This window comes from Sylvia atricapilla, chromosome 4 (assembly GCF_009819655.1).
Source record: "Sylvia atricapilla isolate bSylAtr1 chromosome 4, bSylAtr1.pri, whole genome shotgun sequence".
In the NCBI taxonomy this organism is placed as follows: Eukaryota; Metazoa; Chordata; class Aves; order Passeriformes; family Sylviidae; genus Sylvia; species Sylvia atricapilla.
The window spans coordinates 14,432,214-14,459,544 of NC_089143.1; the positions used below are offsets into that span (position 1 = coordinate 14,432,214).

The following is a 27,331-nucleotide window of genomic DNA, read 5'->3' on the forward strand; positions in this document are numbered from 1 at the left end:
AGTAAAAGAAAAGGCAGATTCCTGTATGGGAATGAGGTTCATAGTGGGGGAGGGGACAATGAAAGGTTTTTCCAGACAGCAAGATGGAAAGGAAAACCAAACTTCAATCTTGGTAGAGAAGCACTCGTTTAGGCAAGGTGGAAAGTGAAGATTTGAAGAGATAACAGCTACATTGGAAATAATTTCTTTTCTACAGGCTTTGTATAGGGTTTTGCAGCTGAAGGGGTTCTGTCAGCAGGACAGACCAGACAGGCAGAGCTGAGGGTCTCAGCCTTGTCCCCCAAGCACAGGAGCCAGAGGGACAAGAGCTCCTAGGCCACAGAGAAGCTGCAGCACACCAGCCTGCTGGCAGCAGCACAAGCTGGGCATCTCTCACCTGGAGAATTCAAACTGCACTGCCAAGGTGTCATTACCCTTTAGTCCAGCTGACCTGACGGGCTGAGAGAACACCACCTGAGTTCCTGTGTCCCAGTGCCCAGCACCCTGCACGTCCATGGGACCTGCTGAGAGCTGCTCCTCCACTTCTTGTCCACCAGCCAACATAGAGCTCACCTCTGCTACCACTGCCACGGTGGGAGGCAGCCTCCAGGGACATGATACTCCATCACAGTATGAATGACAAAGTCTTCACAAACAACAAAAAACAATTGCAGTGAGGTAAGCAGAAAAACAGCTATCTAATGAAGTAAGGGATTATTTTTAAAAGAAACCAAAAAACTCCACAACCAAACCCCTCCCGAACTGCTCTGTTTGCATTTAATAGTTACCAGTAACTGAAACAGGCTACTCGTCACTAGCATCCTGTAAATGAAGTTTAAAAGTCCTCTCTGCTAGAAGGAAACAGGTATTGCCTCTCCTGCCTCACCTCCACCTCACTTTTCTAAAGCTCTTTTTCACCACAGAGCTCCGGTGTCCTCACTTTGAGGACTGACAGCAGCACTCTGCAGTGCATCTCGCTGCTACCACCTGGCTTCGCTAGATAATCATTTTCAAACCTATGTGTCTCCTTAGGCTACAACGCCTTGAGGGTTCAATTATTCTCCTAACTCTACCAAAAGTAACATTTCTAAATTAATATAAACTTACCAAAATGCAATTTTATAACTGATTCATGTTGTGTCTCTGCTTCCTCCAAATGTAGTTTGAATAATGCTCTCTAATCTACTAACACATAAAACAAATTGAAGAACTCTGATATTATTTCCATGTGCCTGTGGGCTCAAACGTAGCCATCTGTGCAACTTCAGGCTCTACTTTTGTGCCAAGAATGGTTATTTACTTACATTTGTCCTTGGTCCTCTCTGGAGGAACAGTATTTGTGCAAGTGCTTTTGAGCACTTTGCTGTGTCTGTGAGAGTCTCTCCACCTGTGTGATCAGTTATCGCGGGTATCAGGCGGGAGGGCTTTGAAGGAGGGACACTTGGGAACACCTGCTTTTTAGTTACACAATCAAGTAAATTTACACCTACTTTTTTTTTTTTTCTCATTTTTTAATACTACAGAATTCTACATCTGGCTTGAGGTCCCTCTACTTCGTTTTATAGCTTTAACCTGAATCTTCCTCTTTCACCTCCTACGACTGATGGCTAATTCCAGCAGTTCCCCCTTTCCTTGGGGAGTATCTCACACACAGGTCACCAACAAAACTACTGTTTTTTCGTATCCAGGAAACTAAAACAATTTTTGATTGCTTCTCCTGATGCATTGCGTTCAGCTTCATCAAATTTAAAAGGTTAATTTTATTAATATTTCAGGATTTCCATGTCTGCCCTGACAAATTACCGTTCACAACTGTTGGACCATCTTGCACATTTCGGTTTCTTGCATTTTGGGCCCTTCAGCTCTTTCTGTGGGGTGAAGAGCGATATGATGACTAAGTTACCTGTTAGGAGCAGTCTGTGGGAGACACTGAAAATAAGGGGTGACACAGAGATATTTTCTATATTTCACTCTCTGCAATACATTGCGAGGAAGGAGTGACAGCACATACATATGTGAGGAGGGTGAAGGTTTGGGTAGCAAGGCAAGAGATTAAAATTTTTAGCACCTAGTGAAGCAGGAGATCACTGAGTAGATAGACTGCATCTGTGTTGGAGAGGAAATTAGCCTAAAATGCAGATATTTAAAGTCTTTTGGTGTGGATGAGTGGATGAGGTAGTTCACACCTGCAGTAGAAATGTTCAGAAAGGAATAGCTCTATCGTGCAAGAAATGTTGTAAATAAAGGTGCACAGTACCTGAGGTGCTGATGATGATCTGGAAGCCTTGTACACATTTATTAGCTAGTTCTACTTCAAACTCAGTCTAGGCCATGTAACCCTGCTTGTTCCCAAACAGCAGCTCTGCAAACAATCTTGAGCTCACATTTGCAGATTCTAATGCAAGTGTAAACTACTACCTCCATAAAGCACAACTCCCCTTTTCTTTGAGTCTCCAAGAAGAAACTGTGTATTTGTTTCCAAGTGTTTGTCCACACTAGTCACAAATACATCTGCCCAGAATTTTACTCTGCGTGTGTCCACCAGGACTTAATTCTGACCCCAACCAACCACCCATGGTGAGAGTGGAGCTTGGAAGGCCACAGAAATTGAGAGTCCATTGGACCAGTCAAAGTTCAGGCTTGGTTTATTATTATTTTTCATGCCATTTCAAGCAGGTAGAATAGGTTTAGTGCTGTAGTAAGGCAGTGGAGCATTTGTATCATTTACAAGGAAACAGTCCTTTCACTTTTCTAATGAACTTGTAGCTTTGTCTTCAAGCTGAGATCCTCCTGCATCTCTCAAAAGCTCAGCTGATTAGCAGACTGACTTATTTAGGTGCCTTACCAAGTAGAAACCCAGCACATCACTGGTGTATTCCTTATCCAACAATTGCCAGAGTAGGAGTTTTCCAGGCAGCAGCTACAGCTTGAAGTCCAGTAGTCCCCATTTTCCCTTATACACAAAGGCACTCTTATCACTTTCATTTTTGCTTAAGGTCTGCCACATCCAGATCCTTATTGAGGACCTGAAAGTGCCAAAGGCAATGAATGGTTCCTCAGCACCCTCAGCCAACATGACTTTTCCTTTGTGCACACAAAATAATTCATATTTCTCCATGTCAGGAATATAATTAATTCCTTGAAGAACTTTACAGTTAACTCCAGCTGGGAAATTAGCTGAAGTGAGAGTTTGCTGGGAGCTTTCCTATTAAACTACCCAATAGAAATTGTTTTGATGGAGGCAAGCCAGTCAGTTGGCCTTTTTTTTTTTTTTATGGTGGGTTTTTGTTTGTTTTTAGGTTTTTTGGGGGGCTGGGGGGCTTTTTGTTGTTTTTTTGTTGTTGTTTTGGGTTTTTTTTGTTGTTGCTGTTGTTTTTGTGTTTGGGGTTTTCTGGGGTTTTTTTTTGGCAGGAAGAAACCCAAGCGAGAAATTCTGATCTAAGGAGAGACAGAATCAGATTTTAGTACTTTCTGCCTCAGAAAAGGGATTTAAACCTCAGTTTGCTCCATTCCAGGCAAGATAGACTCACTAAATGGTTAAGATGGAAGACAGACTTCACAGCCTCTCTCGTCTGATGCTTTATCAATACCTATGAACTATTGAAAAAACAAGGAAACCATAAATCTCTAGAGATATTATTTCAGTGAGATGCATCCTAACTTTGCAGCCAAAGGAAGTATCCTGACCAGACTTTTTTCTTTACCCTTTTCCCCTTTTTGAATTTTATTTTTAGACTTGCTCCCTCTGACCCTGGCAAAATGCATCAAATTGGTTAACATCAGGTAAATTAAAGATGATTTCAACTTGGATGGGGCACATGATGCCTGAGGTTTTTTTAGTACATACCTTGTATTTGATTTGATATTTTATATCTAAGTCCTTGACAGTTTACCAAGGACAATGAATCACTAGAGAACACTAATTTTTAACTCTGTTCTTATACAGTCCAGAAATACATGACTTGTAATTATCATTTATCTGTTATTTATTTTTTCCCATTTTACATCACCAGGTTTTAGAACAAAATGATCCTTAAGTTCTGGCCATCAAGGCTACATCTGGTACTCAACAGAAGGGTTTAATGTGTGGTTTTTTAACAGCCCATCCTCTTGTCTCACAGCTCACTCTCTCTAGATATATCTATGCCTATACAACTGCAAAGTTTTCAGTCACATATACTGAATAAATTGAAACCCAAGGTAAATATCAACATTGTTAGTGCCCACTCTAATATGACCAACTGCAAAGAATTTGTTAAAACAAGTAAATGCAAGTAAGGTGAGAGAAAGAAGTTAGACTGTAATATAATGTGCATGATATGCAATTGATTAATAGAGGTTTTTCAGATTCCAGCAGATGAATGGCAAAACTCTACCTTACTTCATACCTGTATCCCTCAAGGTGGCTGAAAAAACATGCTGCAAGCAGAGATCTTTGTATAATTTTAAAAAGCTATGGCTGCATGACATATTTCAACTTTCTCCTCAATCTGAAGACAACCTCATGTAGGTAGTAAGCCTAGTTTATTGTTTCACCATCCTAAAATCCAGTAAGAGGAGATGAAATTGTTTTTCTAATTTAACATACTTATCTTGGTAGCCAGTATCTATTTTCTACAAGTTTACCTGTAACCTGACAGTAAAAGGTTGTGGAAAAATAGAATTTTATAAGAAGTTATTACTTCAAGCTCTGTATTTGGAAGATGTCCAGGATATAAAGACACCCAGATCATAAATTTTCAGATGAAACACACTTGGCTCATGACAGCTCAAGAGCCAAGGTATCTGAAGGCAGAAATATAGAACAACAATAAAAATCAGATTAGGGTGGGGTTTTTTTTCCTTGCATAGATAGCACAAAATTATTATTAACCTGAAAAATGAACCACTTGCTCGCAAGTGGAGTTGTATTTGAAAGTCTAAACACTCACCAATTGCATTTATTCTCCCAAAATAAGGAATTTTCCTTATCAACATTATTTCTAAATTAAATGAAGAATGAACCATTTTTTCAGACCACAATTTGATTTGCATGTCTATCAAATCTCCATGGTAAAAATGTTTACCAATAAATTGATTTAGAAGTCCAAAGCTTTCTGAATGTGTGAAACTGGGAAGATGACATAACATCAGTCTCATGCCTGAGGTTGCCACATCAAGAACAGATTAAAAACCCAGAGGCTCCTTTAAGCCCTCCAATGCTGCAAAAAGCATTAATGGAGCAGCAGCAGGATTTTCAAGGCAGATACAAAAGCCCAAAGAAAGATTAATCCACATCAAATCCTTCAAGGATAGTTTAATTTTCTTGCATCTCTCTTCTGAAATTTGTACTAACTGGTGAGTGATCTTCACAGCACAGCCACAACACAATTTCATGTGGAACAAAAATAAACCGAACTCCTCCTTTCTTGAGAATGCTGTATTAGTTGTCTATTTGGCCAATACAAGATTTAATGCCTTTTCTTTTTATGGTTTCATAAGGCATGCTGCTTTGCATTCCTGCAGACTGCCAGCCTGTACCACCTTAGCAAGAACACCTCACCACAATGCTGGAAATGACCAGGCTGCAGCTCCCATCAAAGCAGAGCCAGGGTAAAGGAACAACGGGACCACTCACTTCCTCTCCTAAAAGCAGCAGGTGCTGTGTTAGGAAGTGCACTGACATCAAGATGGAACTCTGCAGTTGCTCTGTCTGTTTCCTCAAGTGCTTGTTTTCCTCATCTGGCAAACAAGGAATTGTACAGAACTACGCTAAACAGTGCGAGAAATCTAAAATTCTTTCTTTCAAAGGCAAAGCACAGAAACACTTTGCCTTAGGACTAAGATGAGGACACTAAAAATCGAATATTCTACTTCCTACCCAAATGATTTCTTTCATGTTAAAATCCAAGCCTCTGACATTTCTGGAGAATTTCCAATTACATTTTTTAAGGCAGTAAATTCAATCACTGTGAATCCTCCACTGCCTTTCCCAATTTCCACAAAGAAAAGCTGTTGGCAGTGAAAGAACTAAAATGGAATTTGAAGCACACCTAACAGAGAACAAACAGCATGTTTACGCACACCATGCAGAGTTTAGTTCAGGGCTAACTATAAATACTTGTTTATCTGCACAAGCATGTCTTGTGCAGCAGATCACGTATAGTTTTATTAGAATTATCAAAATCAAGAAGAAACACTAGAACAAACTGTCTCATTTAAAAAGAAAAAGTCCCCTAAACTCACTTGGAGATTTTAACAACTAAGTTTATATTTGTCACCAGCTGGCTATTAAAACAGACAATTTCAAGACAGAAAACACAGTATGTATGGATCTGTGCTTCTATCTTTTATATAACTGCTGAAGTTATTCTCCAAACAGAACTACGAAGCTCTTGGAAGGGTTCTGATAGTATGGTCTGCAAGGCTGCGCCTTCTGTATCAAAATCCTTCCTTCTCTAAAGGCCAGCCAATAGATGGCAATTTTTTAAAATGTTGTAATGAACAGATGAATGCAGTTGCTATTAGATCAAAATGCCAAAGGCTTCAAAGTCCAGTCACTCAGGAGAAGCTAAAGCAGAAAGATGAGATGGAGGCAGGGCATAGAAGTAACTGCAATAGCACAAGGGCCCACCTTGCCTGTGAACGCACCCATTGGGATTCACCCATTGGGAGGAGGAAATAGGACAACTTTTCCCAGTGAACAAATCAGCAAATAGAACAACAGAGAAGGCTGAAGGTTTAAATGAACATAGATGAGGGGGCAACACGACAGAACATATAATTAAAAGATAACTAAAAAGTGAAGAGTTTCTAAATTCAAAGAATTTACAGCTTTACATGGTTCTAAATTGTGCCCTGCCCCGAACTAAAACCCTGTAGATCATTAGGCCAGGCCTGTAGAACCTTCCACTCCATGTATTTACAAATAGCCTAAAAAACAATCAACTAACATTTCTTTCTCCCCATCCCACAGTCCAGCAGCAGAAACAGCACCAAGAGATAGTAATATGAAGTCTCAAAAGTTGGAGTTCACCTTACTTAAATACCAACTCCTCTCCTAAATTATGCAGCAAGACTTACACACCATGAGAAAAACTGAAACGTAATTAAGGATCTGGAAAAGTACACATGAAAAATAAGGGATCTGAGACTAGAATACAAAGGCAATAGCACACAGAACAGACAATATCCAACTTTTAACCACCTCTTTCCATACTTGAAGGAGATGCAGTACCTGAAAGATGTCAAATTCAAAAGATTTTATCAGAACTTTCTCAGACAGTAGTTAACTTGCAAGTTTGCTTCTACAAAGAATCAAGACTTTCTCAGCTTCTCTCACTTTAGCATACATCATTAAAGTCTATATTCATGACCAGAAGTATTTTTAAGCAATATGGGCTATAACTCCTCATGCTTTTGATCTAACACTAAGCTTGTGCTAGTGGATATCAGAAATTAATATCCTTTATAGAGACACTAACTGAGCACTCAATTTTTTCTACCCTGCTCAGGAGCAAGCAACTCCTAACTAAACAGAGCATCATGAAAGGTCAACTACTAGACCATGTTCAGCAGTTCTGAATGTTCTGAAATGGTACATATTACATGTAAACATGAAATCAATCCTTTCCTCTAGCCCAATTATTTCACACCACTCTCCTTTTAATCTTCTTCTCTGGATCCTACTAGGATTTCTTATTGAGACTACCTATATAAGCCAAGGCTTAGATGAAGAGATTTTTTTTCTATCTGTAGTTCTTCATCTAATATCAGCACCATCTCACGCTGTTTTTTCCAATGACACCAAGATTAAAGTTTAAAAAGTGACCATTCTCTTTGCAAAAGCCTCAGATCTAATTTCTACTCTGTTCCAGAAGAATCAATTTATCACTTCAGAAAATGACTGAAGGGTCTTGGAAATAATTTTGAGGCATAGTGTCTATACTGTCCCTGTTTCAAAAAATAGAAGTTCTGCAACTGTTAAGTTTCTTACTATTTTATGTGTCTTAACGGCAAACACCTTGTAGATGTTCCCATAAAAAAATCTGCAATCCTTCTTTAAAGCCAGAGATTTTTTTGTTGTTTTGCCACCCCTACTTAAGAACCACTTTTAGCCCCCTTCACAGTCTTACAGGTAAACTTGCAGTTTTTCAATCAGTTTAATACAACACCAGTTAGTACTACCAGTCTTCTGCCACTCTGTATTCTCTGCCATCTCCACTTCCCATCTCAAAAACTTTCTTGAAGTGATTGTGAATTGAGAGTGCATAATTTCTAGCCATTCCTTACAGCCCTACTATTCCGTCAAAACAAGAAATAAGCTAATTTGCTGAATTTCTGGTTCTAGTTATCAACCAACTGAATGAAATGTCAGATATTCTGCAACTAAGAATAAGATTAAAAGGAGTCAGGTGCACTAGTTGCAAAAATGAAGTTGCTAAAGTTAAACAATTAAACACAGTTCATTTTTTCTTATTTAATAAATTATATAAAAAAGTGAAACTTTTTTTTTACACATTATTAAAAAACAGTTTCTTATCTAACTTCAGCAATAATACAAGCAAAAATGAAACCGATTTAGATTTTTGGGTGGACATTCCATATCCCATTTAAGTGGAGTCCAGTGCGCACAGCCTCACAAGTACTGATGTCTTTTCACTCCCAGGGCTGGTCTTCTTTTGTGTTGTTCTGGTTCCATAGATGACCTCACTGTTCATTTGAGGGGAAAAAAAAAAATCAAAGCAAACAAACAAAAAACAAACCCATATTCCTTGGTCAACACTGAAAAAAACAACAAAATGTGGCAAGTTTCAACACCTGTTCAAGAACCACAAGTACTTCAAGAACCACAAGTACTTTTGTATCATCATATAGATGTTCAATTATGTTTATCACAGTAACAGTAACATGGCATTTTATCTTTAGCCTTGTAGATTAAAAGGAAACCCGATAGTTTATATGCACATACACACACAGAGTACACTTGACAAGAACACTTTTATGTGGTTTACATTTAACTTTTATTTAATCCTCAAAACTGCCCATATTGCAGGGGTTTTCTTGATGAAATATGGAACTGAGCAATTAATTCTACAAAATTATGGTAAAAACTTGCTCGTTTTTCTACCTTTATTGCTAAGAAACTTTACAGGTGCACAGTTTGTAAAAATAACCCTTTTAAGACTGAATGTATACACATGCTACAGGATTTTAAAAAATGACATTAGCATAGCACCTCCAGATGGGGCAAATGCAGTGCTGCACAGACAGAATGGCTATGAAGTTAGAACTGCTCATTTATATTACAGCTTCTAAAGGGAAGAAATTGTTCAGTCCTAAAAGGGTTAAGTAGAAACCCTAATATACTTCTTCTAACAAAGCTGCCACTCAATCCCACAGTACAGTGCTTGAAAACAAAGTCAAAAGTCTGGCACAGGAAAGTATACACATTTGTTCAGTACTCATAAACACAGCTGCTTTTGAAAGAAAGTAAATAATATGGTTAATAATTGAAGAGCATCTTAGTTTCAAGATGGACATCTCTATGGAGTCATTTAATTCACAAGTGGGTAGCTTACATCCAATAGATAATTTGATTCACTAGGCATTAATATCTTTCGTATGGGAAATTCATGAATTTATGTCTTGAGTTAATGTCTTTTCAGGTAACCATTCTGATTTTTTAAGTCTGTGCAATGAAAACAAGTACAGAATACCATTATTAACACAGTTGTGGGATGCCCTCAGGGCAAATAATTAGGAAAAACATCAGCAGCAGATTATTAAAGACTACACTAGTGTTGAATTCTGAAACGCAGTTCCAAACAACAGAAAATGAGAAAAGGCATAGCTAAATTAGAGCACTCACTTTGCTTCTTCTTCCTAGAGTTGGAACTATAACAACATTCTGAACACAGACTCAATTTCTATGTATACAGAATTAACAGCAGACTTAACAGCTAGACTTGAACAGTTATAAGAGTTTCATACTGAAACATTCTATAAGTAGTTTTATCAAAATCTTGAGATATTGTTAGTATCATGAAAATTGATAACAGCTCACAAGGCCAATATATGTAACAATATCACCCCACAGAAAAGAAGTTCAGGAAGATAATATATCTGAACAACTGGATGTATTAACAACAGTAAGGACCTGGAAGACCATTTCTGTACTACGGAATAACTACTGGCAACAAGAGAGCCACAAGCCAAATGAAAACACGTGGTTTAAAATGGTCTTGTAAGCAGAATAGGCTCTTTTTTCACCCACTTGGCTGTAGTGTGTAGAACAGCAGATATTATGCTGAATCTTTACAAGTCAAGGGATATTATACCTATTGGGCAAAATTACCGCACGTAAAGAAACTGAATATAAAAAGTATTGCATTTATATGTAAAAAATTTAAAATAATGAGTATAAAAGCACGTGTCAAGTTCTGAAAAGCTATTTTAAATAGTCTTTGAAGGTTAAAAGGCTTGTTATGGTTTGCCTGCTGTGTGTCTATCATGGTTTCTTGAATACCCTCTAAATCTGATATTTGTATCTTGCTTATTTTAATTCTCAGTCTAACTAGTGATGAAAATCTGTGGCTCTTGAACTAAGCCATACTGAAAGATATTTATGTGCTTCTAACAAAAACACTGTGAAATGATTCCTGCCACAACACAATAAACCAAAATTTTACAGCACATACAAAGGTAAACAGATTTGCAAGTAAATGCCAGTAAACAGTTTCAAACAGAGATAAGGCCACAATGAATCCTGCCCTTGGTCACTGAAATGGAGATGAGGTGAGGCAGCATTCACTAGTGCTAGGAACCACCATCGCGACTACGTCACGGGAACACATTTTGTAATACAGAAAAACGAGTATGAAGGCCTGTGGTAGAATACAAGCACATTTCAGGAGGATAGTGGCACTGATTTTACTATTTGCTAAATATGCTTTGTAACCAATTTCTTCCTTTAAACACACTGTTTTCACATATACAACAGAGCACTAAAGCAAACAAGTAGAATGGAGCGTCAAAGTACGCAAATACGGTGAAGAGATGGTGCCTTAAAATGGTGGTGGATGTTTAAACTGGAATAAGTGGTCAGAAATAAAAACCCTATGAAAATGGTCAACAGGTAAGCTTGTAAGCAATGCACTGTAGGAAACCACAGGTTCACATTTACACAGCAGTTGTGACTTTTGCTTCAGGGTATAGAAAAGGCTGAACATACCATGAAATTTTGGCTTTTAAAGAGGAAGATCACACTGTCAGAACTTGTCCTACAAGTCTAAGCCTAGCTCTGTGACTACAAATGAACTACTGGGGTATACTTTCAAATACAAATGAAGCACACAGGTCTACAAAGAGGGACAAAACATGGTAAAGTCAAATTGAAAAACAAATGCAACAACCAACAAAATCAAAGTGCAAATGAGCCTTGAATTTATGCTGGAGAGAAGACTAGAATGTTGCACAAGCTGTTGGCAGGGAAAGGGAAACCCACAGGAAACAAGGATGGGAGGAGTTGACATCTTCATAGTGCTTTTATGATTTTCTATTTGCCCATTTCTAAGTAATAAAATTTACTTCTAGTTATTACTGTATGATCACTTCACAATGAAAGCACGTTCTCAATACAAATATTACACAAAAGTCTGGCCTAATTTACTGAACAGTATGAAGAAAAACATGCTTGTTGTGATTCTCAAGTGATGAAGGGCATCACCAACCAACCCCATTTGTAGCACATACTTCTCATGGTACTTTAGTTACATGCCAACAAGACAGAAGACATGCTGCCAAATTTAGTTATTGGGAACATTCCACTTTTGAAATAAAACATTTAACTTACACTTAATACAAATTATGTACAAGATTAGAAAAACCTGAACAGATCCTGAAACATTTTCAGATGTAATATGACTGAGCAAGGAAGAGGGGGAGTAACCCAGTAACAACCCTTCAAAAACACCAACATATGCCTGTGACATGAACAATCATTAATATGACTGCTTGAGATGCCACTTTTAGGAAAAAAACTCATGTAATGTTAGAACCTCATGAATTATCACTATAAATACATATTTAAAAAAGAAAAACAGAAATAGCTATTAACAATGACTGAAAACAGAGCACTAAAGTTAACATACATTGCATGTATTGCAGGCAAGGCAGAGGCATTTTTTAAAGCTTTTGCACAGACTTCATATAATCTTAAAAAAAATATGCTGGCCTTTACAAGGTTCTACTTGCTGAAATAAAAACAATTTCAGTTCATAAAAAGTCACAAGACTTCAGTTTAAAAAAAGGAACAGTTCCAGCCACAGACCAAAAATATATATTTTTTTTTAAAACTGGAAGAGTATGGTAATTAGATTATACAAGCATGGTCAGGCTTGGAACCTGAATATACTTCAGAGCAAAGCTCAGAGGAAAAAAAAATATAAACTATTTGGTAACAAAAGTGTACTATATGTTGTGATACAAAAAAGGTATGGTGAAAATGTACCTTTTATACTAAAGCTTATACAAGTTCCTTGGTCCATAAAAACTATGTTGTGTTCATGTTTTCTAGTTTGCTCAACATGTATCCCAGCCACATTTTTGTTTCTTGCCCACTAAAAAAAAAACACAGCTGAAAAATAGATTTTCAATAAAGTTCTTATGTTTCGGATGTTGGTTTTTTCTTTTTTTTTTATTGTGGCTTCTGTTTTTAAGATCAGCACTTGCAGGTAACAAGGTTCAAATCAGATCACCTAAAATGGAAAAGTGTTTTCCCATGAAACCACAAAAATTGTTCAGTTCTCTTGAATGTAGCATGAAAAGTCAATTAAAGTCCAGACAAACAACAGTAGTTAGGAAACTACAGTTGCTGTAGATGATGTGACATTGGTGGGGTTTGTGCTGACGCTTGTGTAACTTCCCTCACTGTTTGTGTTTGTTTCACTGGAAGCCATGAGGCTTGAGTTGGCTCTGAGGATTGCTCCAGCAGCACTGCAGTGTGGCCGTGGCCCTGGTTCCGGCGTGTATGTAAAGGTAAGGCTGGTGGAGTAAATTATGCCATCGTTACGGACCAAAGTTACTGGAACCTGGACTGGCTGTCGGACCCACCTCCAGCCCTCTCGAAATGCAGAAATGTCTGGAACAACACAAAGCATGCTCTCTGCACATCTGAAAAACAGGAGAGTCAACTGAGTACAATATACTTAAGTTGAAAGAATTCAATAGAACAGAACAGTTCTGTCGGAAAGGACCTACAATATTCAAGAAGTGCACACACTGACCACTTCAGGGCTGACCAAGTGTTACAATCATATTATTAATGCCCAATGCCCTTTATTTGGTTTAGCACAGAAAGGCGTGGGATATCAACCCCCTTTCTAGGAAGCCTGTTCCAGTGTCTGACTGCCAGTAAAGAAATGCTGCCCAATGTCCAGTCTAAATCTTCCCTGGTGCAGCTTTGAACCATTCCCACGTGATAGCAGGAAGCAGAGCTCAGCACCTCCCTCTCTACTCCCCTCCTCAGGAAGCTGCAGAGAGCTTCCTCCGGTGACCTCTCAGCCTCCTTTTCTCTAAACCAGACAAGCCCGAAGTCCTCAGCTGCAACTCCTAGGGCCTTCCAGCCCTTCAGCATTTTTTCTGCCCTTATCTGGACATGTTCTTCTCTGAACATCCTTCTTAAACTGGGGACCCCAGAACTGCACACAGTGCTCATGGTGAGGCTGCCCCAGTGCTGACTGCAGTGGGATAGACACATCTTTTGAGCAGCTGGATGCAATTTGGCCTCCCTGCTGCCAGGGTGCATTGCTAGGTCATCCTGAGTCTGGCAACCAGCCCTCCCAGACACCTTTCTGCAGTGCTGAAAAGTGTATGCTTGAGTGTGTACACAAGTATACACTCTTCAAAGCACTCAGTAAAACATAAACACCATCAAAGCAATAGAAAATATTGTACCTGTACATGGTTTCAGCTTCCACATCCCCAAACCAGACACGTAAATTTGGAGTGAAGTTCTGTCCTGTAAGTTCCAACATTGCTACATCCCCACCACCATTCAACTGGAAATGGAGCAAATAGAAAAAGAAGAAAATCCCCCCCAACAAGTATTATTAAGAATAAACATGCTCCATTTGGAGAAAAACAAACAAAAAACCCCACCAACCAAAAAAAGTAACAAACAAAACCTTTATGTGCAGGTAAGAACTTTAAACAGTGCTGCTTCTCTATCAGCTGGACAAAACCAAAACACAAACACAATCTACACAACTGAAGTATAAAGAAGTAACATGTCTAAAAGACACTGCCAATTACTTTGATACTATGAAGGAATTTCCAAGTTCTGATAATAGCCACTTAGAAAAGATGTCAACAAGGCTTTGAAAACAGAGAACAAAATTTCTCAGAGAAGGTGTTAGGGGAGCTTTAAGTTTGTGCTCCGCCAAATGCTGGGGTTTTTTTTAAGTATGGCTCTCTTTGATCTGTAATTGGCAAGAGCCAAAAACAATTTCTAAATAATCAAACAGAAGTCCTAAGGATATCATTAACACGGTACTTTTAGAAATAAAATTCTAATTGCATACAACAATATTAGTTGATGGATAGGCTCAAGTATACTGAAATTTAAGTAAGAAAAATTATTACAACAAAGTAATTTTATTATATATAAAGCTATTAAGACTGTTTTCCTACAGTATTTCACAAGGGTACCATGAAGGTTAAATGAGTATGACAGTAATAATCTGATATAAGACAAGTTTATTACAACAAACTACCAACTTACTTGAAGACTTTCTACAACAGGCACAGGTGTCACTGGAGCATGGACTGGACCCATCCCCTCATAAAATGTGTATTCTGCTTTGTCTGTGCTAATGATTGTCCAAGAAGCTCCATCATTAATCATTTCTTTATTTGGTTCTTTTGGGCATGGAGTGGCCTTAGAGTAGAGAGAAAGAAAAGTCTAAAATCTGGTATGTAGACATATTTGTCAAGCCACAGACGTAAAAACCAAATCAGCCAGTAATAACATCTGTTATTTCAAAAATATGTTTCATTATGTTTTCCTCTAAAAAATGACCTAGAGAAACACTCTTCACATTTCAGGAGAACTACGTAGAAAACTAGTATTTGTGAGAACACCAAAACTCTCACCTAGAACACTGTCACCTCTCCAACCTTATGTCTGAGTTTTATTTTAGTTCAATTTTCTAAGTTTTAATGTTATTTAATAGGCATTAACAAAAAAACTACAGCAAGTAGAAGCAGCTGCTTCAAAACAGATCTTTCATTAAGGCAAAATGTCTAAAACAGCTATGAATTGAAGTGGAATACTTTTCACTAGTTATAGTTTTATCTGCTCAAGATTTTCTTTCTATTTAGAGTTCTTCACCCTCCACAAAATGATGGAAAACACAAGCTTATATTTCAGTGTTTGTGCAAGGACAAGAGAGAGAAGCTAAAATGACAGTCTTACAAGTTAGAATAATGGAATCACAGATTGGCTTGCATTGGAAGGGACCTCTAAGGTCATCTAATTTCTCCCTCTAAATATTATTAAATTACTATACATATATAGATAGATACATACATACATAGAAAATACACAGACAAATATTTTTTTATGGCAACAGAAGCCTCTCTGAATGATTTCACCCTCTAGCAACCAGTAAGAGTTGGTTAGAGGTTAAAACAGGAAAAAATGGGACAAAAATTTCTAATAACTAGATTCTCTTTCCCTCTGTTAAGCTTTAAGGATACATTGGTAAGTAACCATAACCTTCACTCTTCAAAGTGGCAGATATACTCCAATTAGCATGAATTGTCCATATCAGATGTTAAACAACAAAGCTGCATTTTCATGTGGATTCTTTGTTCTGGTATGATCATGCAAAAAGCACTGAAAACAGCTGGAAATGGAAGTGTGTGACATGGGTAGTAACTACTGATCTTTCCAAACTCAGGATGCCCAAATGGAATTTCCATCAGAAACATATGCAGCTTCTGAATAACTAGCCCAACTTCAAAAGAGGAGCTGTTCTATAGGAACTGTTGTACACTATTTTGAAGCATGACACCTATCCCATAGGCTGACTGCAATTCTTGTTGGCATGGAATTATATCCTTTGAGTCATGAAAAATAAAACCATGGATATGAAAAAATGAACTACCCCGTAAAAGATCCTTGACTGACTTTATCACATTTCCTAAGTGCATGATGTGGAAGGCAAATGCGACAGGATTTGGTCTCAAAATCCTGTTACATCAAGAATCATTTCAGTAACACATTACTCTGTCTGTAGGTTTCAATTCCTCTTCTAGAGAAGCATTCCTCTTTGTCACTTCCAAACAGGGCTCCAGGGACATTGCTCTCCCTTTCTTTCCTTTCCTTTAACTAAATTTTCTCAACAGAAAGATTAAAATGCCTTAAGATCATGCTTATACTCATGCACTGTCTGACTTCAACTGGAGACAGAAGTTGCAACTTGGGATCCCAGGGCTGCTACTGACAGTTTTCTGAAATGCCCACCCTGATGTGCAGTGGCAGCTGTGAGGGACAACACAGTGTTGGACACCATCAGAAAAAAAAGCTGAGAACAAGCTATCTGGTATTATTTTGCCATTGTAAATCCCTTGTTCAGCTAATTCTGTAATATTTGGTACAGTTGTGGTCTCCTTATCTAAAAAAGTTGTGGAGAAAAAACAGGAGATGGGACAGAAAGGGCAACTAAAATCACCAAGGAGTACTGAACTTATGAGAAGAAACGGAGAAGATTGTGCTTTTCCAATTAGGAGAGAAGAAATTAAGATGTTGATGGCTAAGTGAATGTAGGACTGTCGCTCACTAAACACTGCAAAACTGGAAGTACAAATCACTCCCAGGATTTGTTACACCATTCAAAACAAATACAGCAAACATCTACTACGCAGGAAACCTCTTGAACTTTCTGCCACAGCTTACTGAAGAAAAGGAACATCTGTACATTCTAAGGTAATCAAACCAATGTACACATCTACAAAATGACACTAAAGACAAGTCAGGAATGCAGCCTTTAATAACACTTGTACCAAGTGTGGATGCTGGAAGAGTACAACCATACTGGACTGCAAAACACAACCAGATCCACCTGATTCCAGTAAGTACCAACTCCTGCTGCTGCTGGTAGACTAGACACAGACATGGACTATGCTCTGATCCAGTAAGGCACGATCTATATCCTCTCTCCATGCTCCAGAACATACGCATGTCTTGAAAGAGAGATCTGGCTGCTGCTCCAGCACCTGAATTTCAAGGTTCATGCTCACCTGCAGACTTTATATAGCCTCTTTGCTTTAAGCATCTGTGGTCTCTATATAGGGCTATTTCCATTCACCCAAGAGAGACTTGTCATCCTAAAGTTTCAGGATTTTGGGGAGGAGGAGTTGTTATTGTTTTGGTTATTTTGGGCTTTTTGGGTTGGCTTTTTTTTCCAACAGTGACCACAGTTTGTCTAGATTCCTACTATAGAACAGTAGACACATACTGTTTCTCTGGTCTTTGTCTTCTGATCCAAAATAAAAAACCCAAATAAAACAGGATTTCTCTCCTGACATTGGCAGAAAGAGTTTATCTTCCACTGTTCATGTGTGTGATTTCACCTACCAGTGCATGGTAACAGTTTGATTACAAGTTACCAGATTTTATTCAACAAGTATAAAGCAGCAGGTACCTACTCCACTAAGAGAATTCAGGATAGGGAGTGTCCTTTTATCTAACTCCTACCCATGTAGAAAGTTCAGAGCTCTTATCAGACTGGGCTCCATGAGTGTTGCTGAAACTAAAGAGTGGTAGGACATCCTGATAGACCCACAGACAATTGCAGGATGCTGAACTAAGGCAGCTGCCAGAGAAGCAGGAGTTGTTTCCTTCATTCAGCGCTTCTCGTACAGTACTCTAAGAATGATTAAACAGCAGGCTGATCCTATTACAGTTCACATTTCACAGCTTTCTCTTCTTAATGATAGTTCATTCTCCTTTACAAGAATATATATTAACAGACATATATTTCTGCTGTGTGCTGTGGGTAGTCCCTTCTGAACCACAGGTCATGAATATGTGTTTACTGCAATAGGAACAAAGCTTCTCATATTCTCCTTCCATTGTCCCAACTCAGGACAGAACTGAACTTTTAACCAAGCCTTCCTGTCCCTTCCCTTACATTAAGGGACATCTTAAATGTTATCTCTAATTTCCTACCTCTACTTTTCTTACCCAAGAAGAAAGCTGTTCTAAGGAAGTCCTCAGTCTTTCCCAAGCATGGCCATCTTCCCGGAGCACAGCATTATCTCTCAACACCCTTTGTTATTTGAGTTGCCCCAAAACTATTTAAAAAGAACTGCAATACTTGAGTAGTCCTGAACTTGGTCAAAGCCTTAACGCAGTCACAGAATATTCTGAGTTGGAAGTGACCCATAAGGGACATCAAGTCCAGCTCAAGCAAAGGCTGAGCATGTTCAGGGATTGAACCCACCACCTTGTTTTCAGCATCATGCTCTGACCAGCTCAGTCAATCTCAAGGTCCTTGTAGGTCTGGTAGGAATTACCATGTGAAAGTGCTACAAGCATGCCAACATACAATAGATTAAAACCCAATGTTCTTCTCCACCTGCTGGGGAAAAAATATTTCTGAAACAGTTATGTTCTCTAAAGACAAATAAAATTTCTGTGGCTTTTCAAGTTACTGTGAGCAACTACAACAGCTGTCTATCTTTACACACTTAGCCAAGAGTAATGCATGGCAGCTCTGCTGAGTTCATCATGAAACAAGAACTATTATCAACTATATCGTTTCCTATTTGCTATAACCTAGAAAGGGACACATAAATAAGTGGTGCAGCTCCAGTGGACCTGATGACACGGATATAATATAATCATGTTAAGCCACAGTATCATGATCACATGTACAAGTTTCTAGTCTGTTTCCTTTTTCTTCATCAGAGAAACCAGAATTCATTTTCCAGACAAACAAAGAAGATTATGAGGAAAGAAAAACAGATTTGGAAAGGCACAGATAACAATTTGTTGCCTTCCATCCTCTCTTTTCTAAACAAAGTATTAGACTCATACTAAAAACCTACCACAAAAATGGCATTTATACATATTTTGGGGATATTTGGGAAAACTTTATGACTATGCTTCTCACTAATTGAAATAGTTTTAAACAACTTACTTGAAATTGGATTATTCTCTCCTGGGAAAGGCACAAATACATTCTCTCAGTGTCTTTAAGGTAAAATGCACATTTATGGAGCTGTGATACTGGATCATCTGCATCCAGTAATGCTGTTTGTTTATCTACTTTTCGAATTATCTGTGAATGAAAATTGTACATATATATATTTAGAACAATTTCTATACTTTATTACATATATACAGTCAGTAAAGGAAGTGAAAAGTAATTTTTATAACATTTCCATGCCTCTCCATTTTGATATCAATGTTAGATTCATAATTCTTAATGCTTTTGAAACAAGAACACAACATTGAAGCGATACTCAGTACTACCTTCAACGTGCTGCATGCATGTATATTTTATCTTTTTGCTGAAGGAATGGGGGGAAAAATTGAAACTTCAGCAAAATCTACTTCTGTTTCACCTGCCAGTGTAAAAGAGCAGTTATTAATTATATTGTTATCTTCAATTATTATTAATTACTATTCTTAGTAATTAATATGCTTTTACAGAAGCTTTCACCACTGATAGGATCAACAATATTCTGCGGCAAATTGGTTACTGAAGGAGAATAATTAAAATATCGATCGAGGTGTTCTTAAGTACAGTTTTGGAAATAACAATCATAACATATCTTATCAGTAGTTGGTCTTTAAATATTACATAAAGGTAACTGCCAAGAACAATTGCTCCTAACATTTTGTAGTTCAGTGAAAAAATATCTGCTGACTTAATTCAGATCTGTTTTACCAATTTATTTCTAAAAATCAAAAGCTATTCCCTTGGAGAGTGAAAATCTGTAGCTCATAATTTTAACTCAACTTCTAGAAAAAATTTTAATGCTTTATGCAACTCTACTGGATGCAACAGCCAAAGTACCTGAATATTTCTAAGCTGACAATCAGAATGTCCTCTGCAATATCTAACTACAATAAAGAGTATTATTAGCAATACAGATTTAAAGGTTAACTTTTTTCTTCTAAATTCTTTGCATTAGCTTATAAAATACCTGCAAGTTATCTTTTAATTGTATCACCTTCCATCAGTCCTGTAAGGCAGTATGTTCCCCATGGCAAACAAAACAGGAACCTTTAGCCTAATTTGTTTTTACTTACAAATAAGGTTTCTGGAATACTAAATGATGCCATCTCCTTTCAGCAATAAAAAATATTAACATGAAGCCTTTTTAATAAAAAAGTGACATGGTCTTACTGAATTTCCTGTACTTGAACCATATCTGTAGTGTAACCAGTGTAACTGACTTTACTGTCAAACAAAATTTTCATTTTGTACCATTTACACTAAGCAGGCCGTTATCTTTTTCTTCAGCCAAGTTTGGTATTGGGAGAGAATTTCTCATTACAGTCCTAGCAAAATTAGTCTGGAAAGGGGAACAAAAGCCTGACTGCAGGAAGTCTGTTTTTATATTGGTGCATTCTAAAGAGTGCTTCTACCTAAATTGGAATTTATTCATAAATTCATACAAGCAGAGCCTTGTATGAAACTCATAATGGGCTGACAAACCACAATTTCACAGAAGATCCCATATGAAGCACTATTGATTATTAATCACATACAATTCCACTTAGGCTAGCATTCAGTGTATAAAATGGGAAATCTATAATTATATAACTCTATTTACAAAACACAGTACTGTGTATCCAGAAATTTGGCTGGTTTGTTTTTTTTTTTTTTGTTCACAAACCGCAACTGGTTATTCCAAAGGCAATTCCCACCTTTCAGATTTAAAATAGATAGTACTAATAAATATGGAAAAAGTGTTTTGCAAGTTGCTACTGGTAAAATATATCCTCAAGAGTACACAGAAGTGCTTTTGGATTCAAATCAGTCGAACATTTTTAAAGTCATGCTGGAACTCAACACATGGAAAAGTCCTACTGGCTGCAAATATCTTATTCATCTACTCAATATCAATATTTGAAGCATTTTGGAACACAGAAATCTACAATACTGTTTTTAAAATAGACAGATTAATCTATTTCAGCAGGCTTAAATTCTGAAAAATTCTCTGTCTTATTTTACAAGTTGTTCTTTGTTTACAGAAATAATCTGCAGATACAAAAATATGCTTTAATTAAAACAAATGCCATTTTCCATATAAAACACATATTACCCGAAGGCAACACACAAGGTCAAGAACTGTAAACACTGCAAATCCAACTATGGAATTACATTAAGCTGCCATCTATAAATTAATTACAGCATTGGAGAAATTAAACTGTACCAGTCTTGGGAGTGCCATGCCAGTAACTGAGCATACAAGTTTGACAGTCTGCCCATAATGAATGTAGCCATCTCTCACTGTGAATTCTTCTCCTTCTGATTCATCATCATCCACTGCATGAAACAGGAATTTTCAGAATTACTTGTTTTAATCACCTTCTTTATTGATAAGAGAAACATTTAACATCATACTGTTACATCAAACATACACTCAGTAACAAAACAAGTCTGCATATGGGCAATTAATATGGAGGAAAAAATGCAGGATTTTTTTTTGTGAGGATGAAGGAAAGAAAATAGAAAAAAAATCACAGAGATTTGCTTTTACTTACAGAGGTGAATGTAAAACGCTCCCCACTGTTGTGAACTGGCATGGAAATTACCACCTTCTACGTGCAAATATCTGGTGCTAACTGTTTGGGATCGAAGTCTATTAAATAGTGCCACTTTTGTCCCTGATGCAATACATACTGCAAGGAACACATACAGACTTGAGATTATAATATTACTTCATTATTACATAGAAAAGTATCAAAAACTCACAAAAAACATAAAAGAAACTGAAAAATATTTGAAATCAAGACATAATTATCAAATATTGGTTAATTTAGAAAATATTTATATTTGTGACAGACCAAAAATAGTCATAAAATTATGAGTGCAATAACATACATAGGGGCTATTCTCCAAAGGCATGCTAGCTCACAGAATTTTGCCACTTAGCCAAATGGGCCAGTGCTTGCCAACTGAAAACTTCTTCTGTTCATAGTTCTCCAGCAATTGATTATTTAAGCATAAGCTTTAGCTTGCCCTTGTGAAGTATTTAAGACAACTTTCAGCAATCATTTGAAGAATTTTTGAAATATAAAGACAAAGTATTCTTACAAATCACAAGCAATTGAAAGGAAGACAGATGTAACTATGTCAAATTATAACCATGCAACTTGCAATGTTCTCAGATCTGACCTTACTTATCATTCAAAAGAGAGAAATGTATAGTTTGCTCCCCTAAAAAAAACCAGCAACTAAAATTTTGCCATCAGAATGGGCATGTTGTTCTACTTGTTTCATATTTATTATTGAAGAATGCTTGGTTCATATTTACTGTCCATCAAAACTATCTGTCTGAATACAAATTTAACAGTGCATACTCTGAGCCCACGGGTGTGAACTGCACAGCAACAGATTGCCTTTAGTCATGTGCCAAGCTAGCGGCCCCGAGATCCACATTCCATAGGTGAATGGGTTCCAGCCCAACACAGATGGAAGAGCCTTTTAAAGCACTAGTGAAGAGAGAGAGAAAAACAAACAAAAAAAAAAGGGTATCTCTTGAGGTGCTCCAGAGGTATGCAGGCAAAAAACGTTGGAGGAAAAGCAAAAACGTTCCAAATTACACATTAGCACCAGAGATATCGTTAGTTGAAAAAGACTGTAAGTGAATAAATCTGGGTGAAATATCACCATACAGATTTCTTAAACTACTACTTAAAAGGAACCATGCAAAACAAAAATAAGAACAACATGAAAATGGCATGAGACAGTAAGAAGGTGGCTGTGATGCGACCAAGTGTAGTCTGGATAACATGATGCTACTCATTTACCACAGTCTGAAAGCAATCTCTCTGATACTGATCAAAACATTCTAAGCACCAGATCATGGCAGTTAAAGAGATCTGAAAGCTTAGAAAACTGAGGTAGAACTTTCCTTATACGCTTGTCTACATGAATTCATTCCTCAGAATACACAGGGGTTTGAGTGGGCCTTTTATATTTACTAAATAATTAACCATGACTGCATAAACCTCAACAGGGTAACCTATCTGTATTGGAATGTTTTAAAATACACTGATGTGTACAGTTCTGAAATACAAAAATCAGAAGTTGAAAATTCCATCGTATTTCCCTTGTAGTCAGACCTTAGAAGACATAACAAAAAATTACTATGAAACAAAATTAATTGCTAAACAACGAAAAAAACTGTGAAATACTTACAGTCTGCATTTTTCAGTGACTGTTTCTTTTTAGAAGGTTTGGAGATGACTTTGATCCTTTTACTGAGGAACACACCGATGTCATCACTATTGCCATAGAACATTTTAACTGATAACATGAAGTGCTTTCTCTTGTCTGAGTCTGATATGTATAATGTTTTGGCAGTGCAATAATTCTGTAGGTGAAAACATAGTGTGACATCATTTGAAGTCAACTGAGTTCAATAAAGTATGCATATTTAATTATGAATAAAATAGGAAAACTGATGCAATAGTTTCTAAAACAGATGAGAATCTGTTTCTTCCATCTCTTCCAAATGCATTTCCTTTGTGAGTACTATTTAGCTTTGTGAAGTGTTGCACCCAACCTCATTACTCTATGATCATTCTAAAGACCCTTACCAGGACTACAAGACATGACTGGAGACCATAATTGTGTCAAAGCCACCTGTGAGGGGTCAAGAGTGCTACTAAAAATTACATTTGATTAGGGCTGTACAGACCCTACACTGGGCATGCACAAGGGAACACCCGTGCAGAAAATGTGTTGAACTAAAGTTTTCTTGAAAGGATGGAAAATGACTGGGTTTTGAAACACAAGGCACTTACTCTTGGCTAAGTGCTTATGCTAGGTGACAACAGAATTAAAAAAAAAAAAAAATCTCATAAAGAATTTCAATTATTCTTTTCCTATTTAGAATATATGAAGCATTTCTAGTAGACTGTGCTGGAAATACCAGGTAGTTAAAAAATACTTTTTAATAAACCAACCAGGTAAAATGAACACTTTTGCTGCTAGTTCTATTCCAAGTGTTTAAGTCATCACAAATACCTTTAAAAAAAATCTCATAAGTAATTTACACCGCTGCAAAAATTACCTACTGAATTTTTAAGATGCTACTTCAACTGTATTTTTAGGCAAAGGGACTTAAAGACTACTTCTAGCAGCAGATGCTTTGATACTTCCTTGATAATATTATTGACTCATATAAGCCAAGGAACAGGACAGAGATTTTGGGCCAGAAATCATATTTTAGTTAACCACTGATGCCTATCAAATAACCTAACAGTTTTCTGAGTTCTGCATCAACAACCTACAAATTAAAAGTCAGTACCTGGCTATGACCCTATGAGCCAAAACTAACTATTCTATTGTCCTAAATATTTGGAAGGATTTTTTCAACCATTTTGTAATACCTAGAGTGTAAGAAAGTGATTAAAAAAAAAAAAAAAAAAAAAAAAAAAAAAAAAAAAAAAAAGGACATTCCTTGAAATATGCACCATGTAACATCCTTTGCAGTTAGTCATCTCAGAGATTTATAACAGTTTTTCTACCTTTCCTTCCAAGTTCAGCTGCTGCATTTCTTGGTCACTGTTTCCTATCCCAATAAAGGCGCAAGGTTGTGACTCCTGCTCAGTGCAACCATCCCGCTCCATTTGCTCTTTTTTTTTCTTCCATCCACTGCCCATGAGATACACACATGGAGGAGGACAAAAGAACCTGAAAGTGAAGAATACATTGTGGAATTACACACAGCTTCCCAGCTTTTTCCACAGAAACAAACTGACATGCACCCAATGCTTTCACATTCACACTTTGCACTTGAGTTTATACAGGCATGCCTTCCTTTTGTCTTGAAGATTTTGAAAGAAGGAAGAAGGAAGAATCAGCAGTAGATGCACTGCCACTGAGAATCTTTTCCGTTCAATGTATGTCAGGTAACAGTCTGCATCTCTAGGAAAACCTTACAAAGAGATTCTGAAAGACAGAAAAAAAGCTCTCACGAGATATTATGGTCTTTTGCAAGTGCTTAACATGATGGAGCAATTAATACAAACAGAACAGTTCCCAAAATTAATTTAATGGACAACTGCTGACTACAATTCCTAAACGTTTACAATTTTGTCATAAGCAAGGAGGGAGTTGATTCCATCCATACATAAATCTCTCCCCAGGTTTTAAATGGAATAGATAATTTTGTATCTTCATCAGTATATGTAAAAATTAAGGCCTAGTTCTCAGCAGCACTGACTGAAACCTAGTTACTTATAGCAATATGTTCAAAATTAAATTCAGCATTATAATACAATGCATTGGTCCTGAAATTACTGAAGCAAATTGTTAAAGCCCAAATCCTGAAAAGGTTTGGTTTTAGTTAGCAAACAAGCTGCTGTGTTTTTATAATCATTTCACTATGATCTAAGATAAAGCAGAATGAGTACATCCAGTTGTGAGGTAGCTAAGGAGGCATGTAAGGCAGGGGAACATGAAAAAGGTTCTAATTATTTTATTTACTTCAATTTGGAGAGCAGTGTTATAACTTGGTACTTCTGAAACCCAACAATGACTCCTACCTTACAGGTGATGATTTTCTGGCTTTTTTTTTTTTTTTTTTAGTTGGGCTTGGGACAACTGAACTCTGGGCAAAAGGAGGCTCCATGATGAAAATCCAGTGTAAAAACTCCTATTTATGTCACCTATTCAGCATTATTATTTTTCAGCATGATCACATTTATTTAACAGATATAAATTGTTTTTCTAAGTTATAGAATTCTTACTAGAAGAAACCAAAGTGCTGTTAATAATATAATAATTAAATACACAAATGTTAAGAATACATATAAATAAATGCAAGTATTTGTAGTATTTTTGGCTAATGGACACAAATCCTCTGTATATTCTCTGTCAGAGAAACAAATCACCAAATTTTAAGTCTTAATGCTGTTTAAAATGTCTTATGCATTTATTATGAAAATGAATAAAATTTTTTGCCTGCAAGCAAAAAACTCCTCAAATTTTTAAATTTTTTTTTACTATAAATCTGCAGTCAAAACTTTTCACTTATATTTGTTCTATTTACAACACAGCAAAGCAGGTGTTATACCAATATGTATACAGCTGAAATATCCATGAACCTCTTTCAAAAGTATCGTGGTCATCAGCTATAAGCTATTACAGATGAAGAAATTATACCCAGATTAAAAATTAGTGTCAACCTTTATTAACAGAGCAGTACTTTGCTAAAATAACTCCTTCCATTCCAAATAATATTACACCATATAGCACATGACATGACACATCTACCTTCTTTCCCCATGTACTCTTTTGTATTTATCTACTGGTTAGAACACAAGAAAAAAAAAATCCCTACTTTTTTGCATATCCTTTCTCATTTTAGCTTTATTCTAAATCAAGTCCTTTGAATAACTACGGCCACTAGATGGCAATGAAGACCTGTAAGAAACAAGGTGTAACCTACTGATTAAGAGAACACAAACTACAACAATTAAAGCACTCTTAAAATTAGAATGCAGAGAAAAACCTTTGAAAACTCACTGAACAAAGAAAGAAACTTTTAAAACTGATAAAATTTTCAGTTTAGTTGAAACTACAAAGATGAAGAAAGAAAACCCATTCAAATTGTGAGTGTCCAGACTCTTTCTTAGGTATCAACCTCTTTCTCAGCCTTCAGGCAAAGACAGCTGTGGTCCTGGGCCTTTTTAACTTCATAATTACAGTTCTGTGAACTCATGTACAGAAGAAATTAGCTATGGACACTCTATCCAATACAGAAAAAGCAAACCAGGTTTCAACTTTGGAAACACTGTATTAAATCAGATAATCATCAAAGGAGAGAACAATATTCCTTCAGTCAATTCAAGACAATCAATACAGAGAAAACTTGGTAGTTCAAAGCAGAGAAGCTACTCTAACTGAATTTGCCAGAAAGCAAGGGCTTAAAGGGAAATAAGATCCACTCCTGTCATTTCTACCTCCTTCTGATCTACTCAGTGCTCTCCTCAAACCACAGGCTTCTGTCACAAAGGTTTGCTTTTTCAAATCATCCAAGTCATCCTCCTGTTCATCTTATGGAAGTCTTTGCCTTCGGGAGAATTCAGAAGCTTCTACTAGCTAGAAGCTAGTTA

The 27,331-nt window shown here is 37.0% G+C and overlaps 1 protein-coding gene across 3 annotated transcripts in view; it reads right to left on the bottom strand.

Annotated features, from left to right (window-relative positions):
• Positions 1–8,422: 8,422 nt before the first annotated feature.
• Positions 8,423–27,331, bottom strand: part of RBPJ (recombination signal binding protein for immunoglobulin kappa J region) — a 142,344-nt gene continuing 123,435 nt past the window's right edge. For all 3 annotated transcript variants that reach the window (XM_066317147.1, XM_066317146.1, XM_066317148.1), the window contains exons 4-11: positions 24,740–24,905; positions 23,406–23,580; positions 21,746–21,883; positions 21,415–21,527; positions 19,167–19,307; positions 14,741–14,896; positions 13,915–14,018; positions 8,423–13,131 (exon numbers count right to left, since the gene is read on the bottom strand). In XM_066317147.1, the coding sequence (XP_066173244.1) occupies positions 12,816–13,131; positions 13,915–14,018; positions 14,741–14,896; positions 19,167–19,307; positions 21,415–21,527; positions 21,746–21,883; positions 23,406–23,580; positions 24,740–24,905 (1,309 nt within the window). In that variant the 3' untranslated portion in view covers positions 8,423–12,815. The remainder of the gene's footprint in view (positions 13,132–13,914; positions 14,019–14,740; positions 14,897–19,166; positions 19,308–21,414; positions 21,528–21,745; positions 21,884–23,405; positions 23,581–24,739; positions 24,906–27,331) is intronic.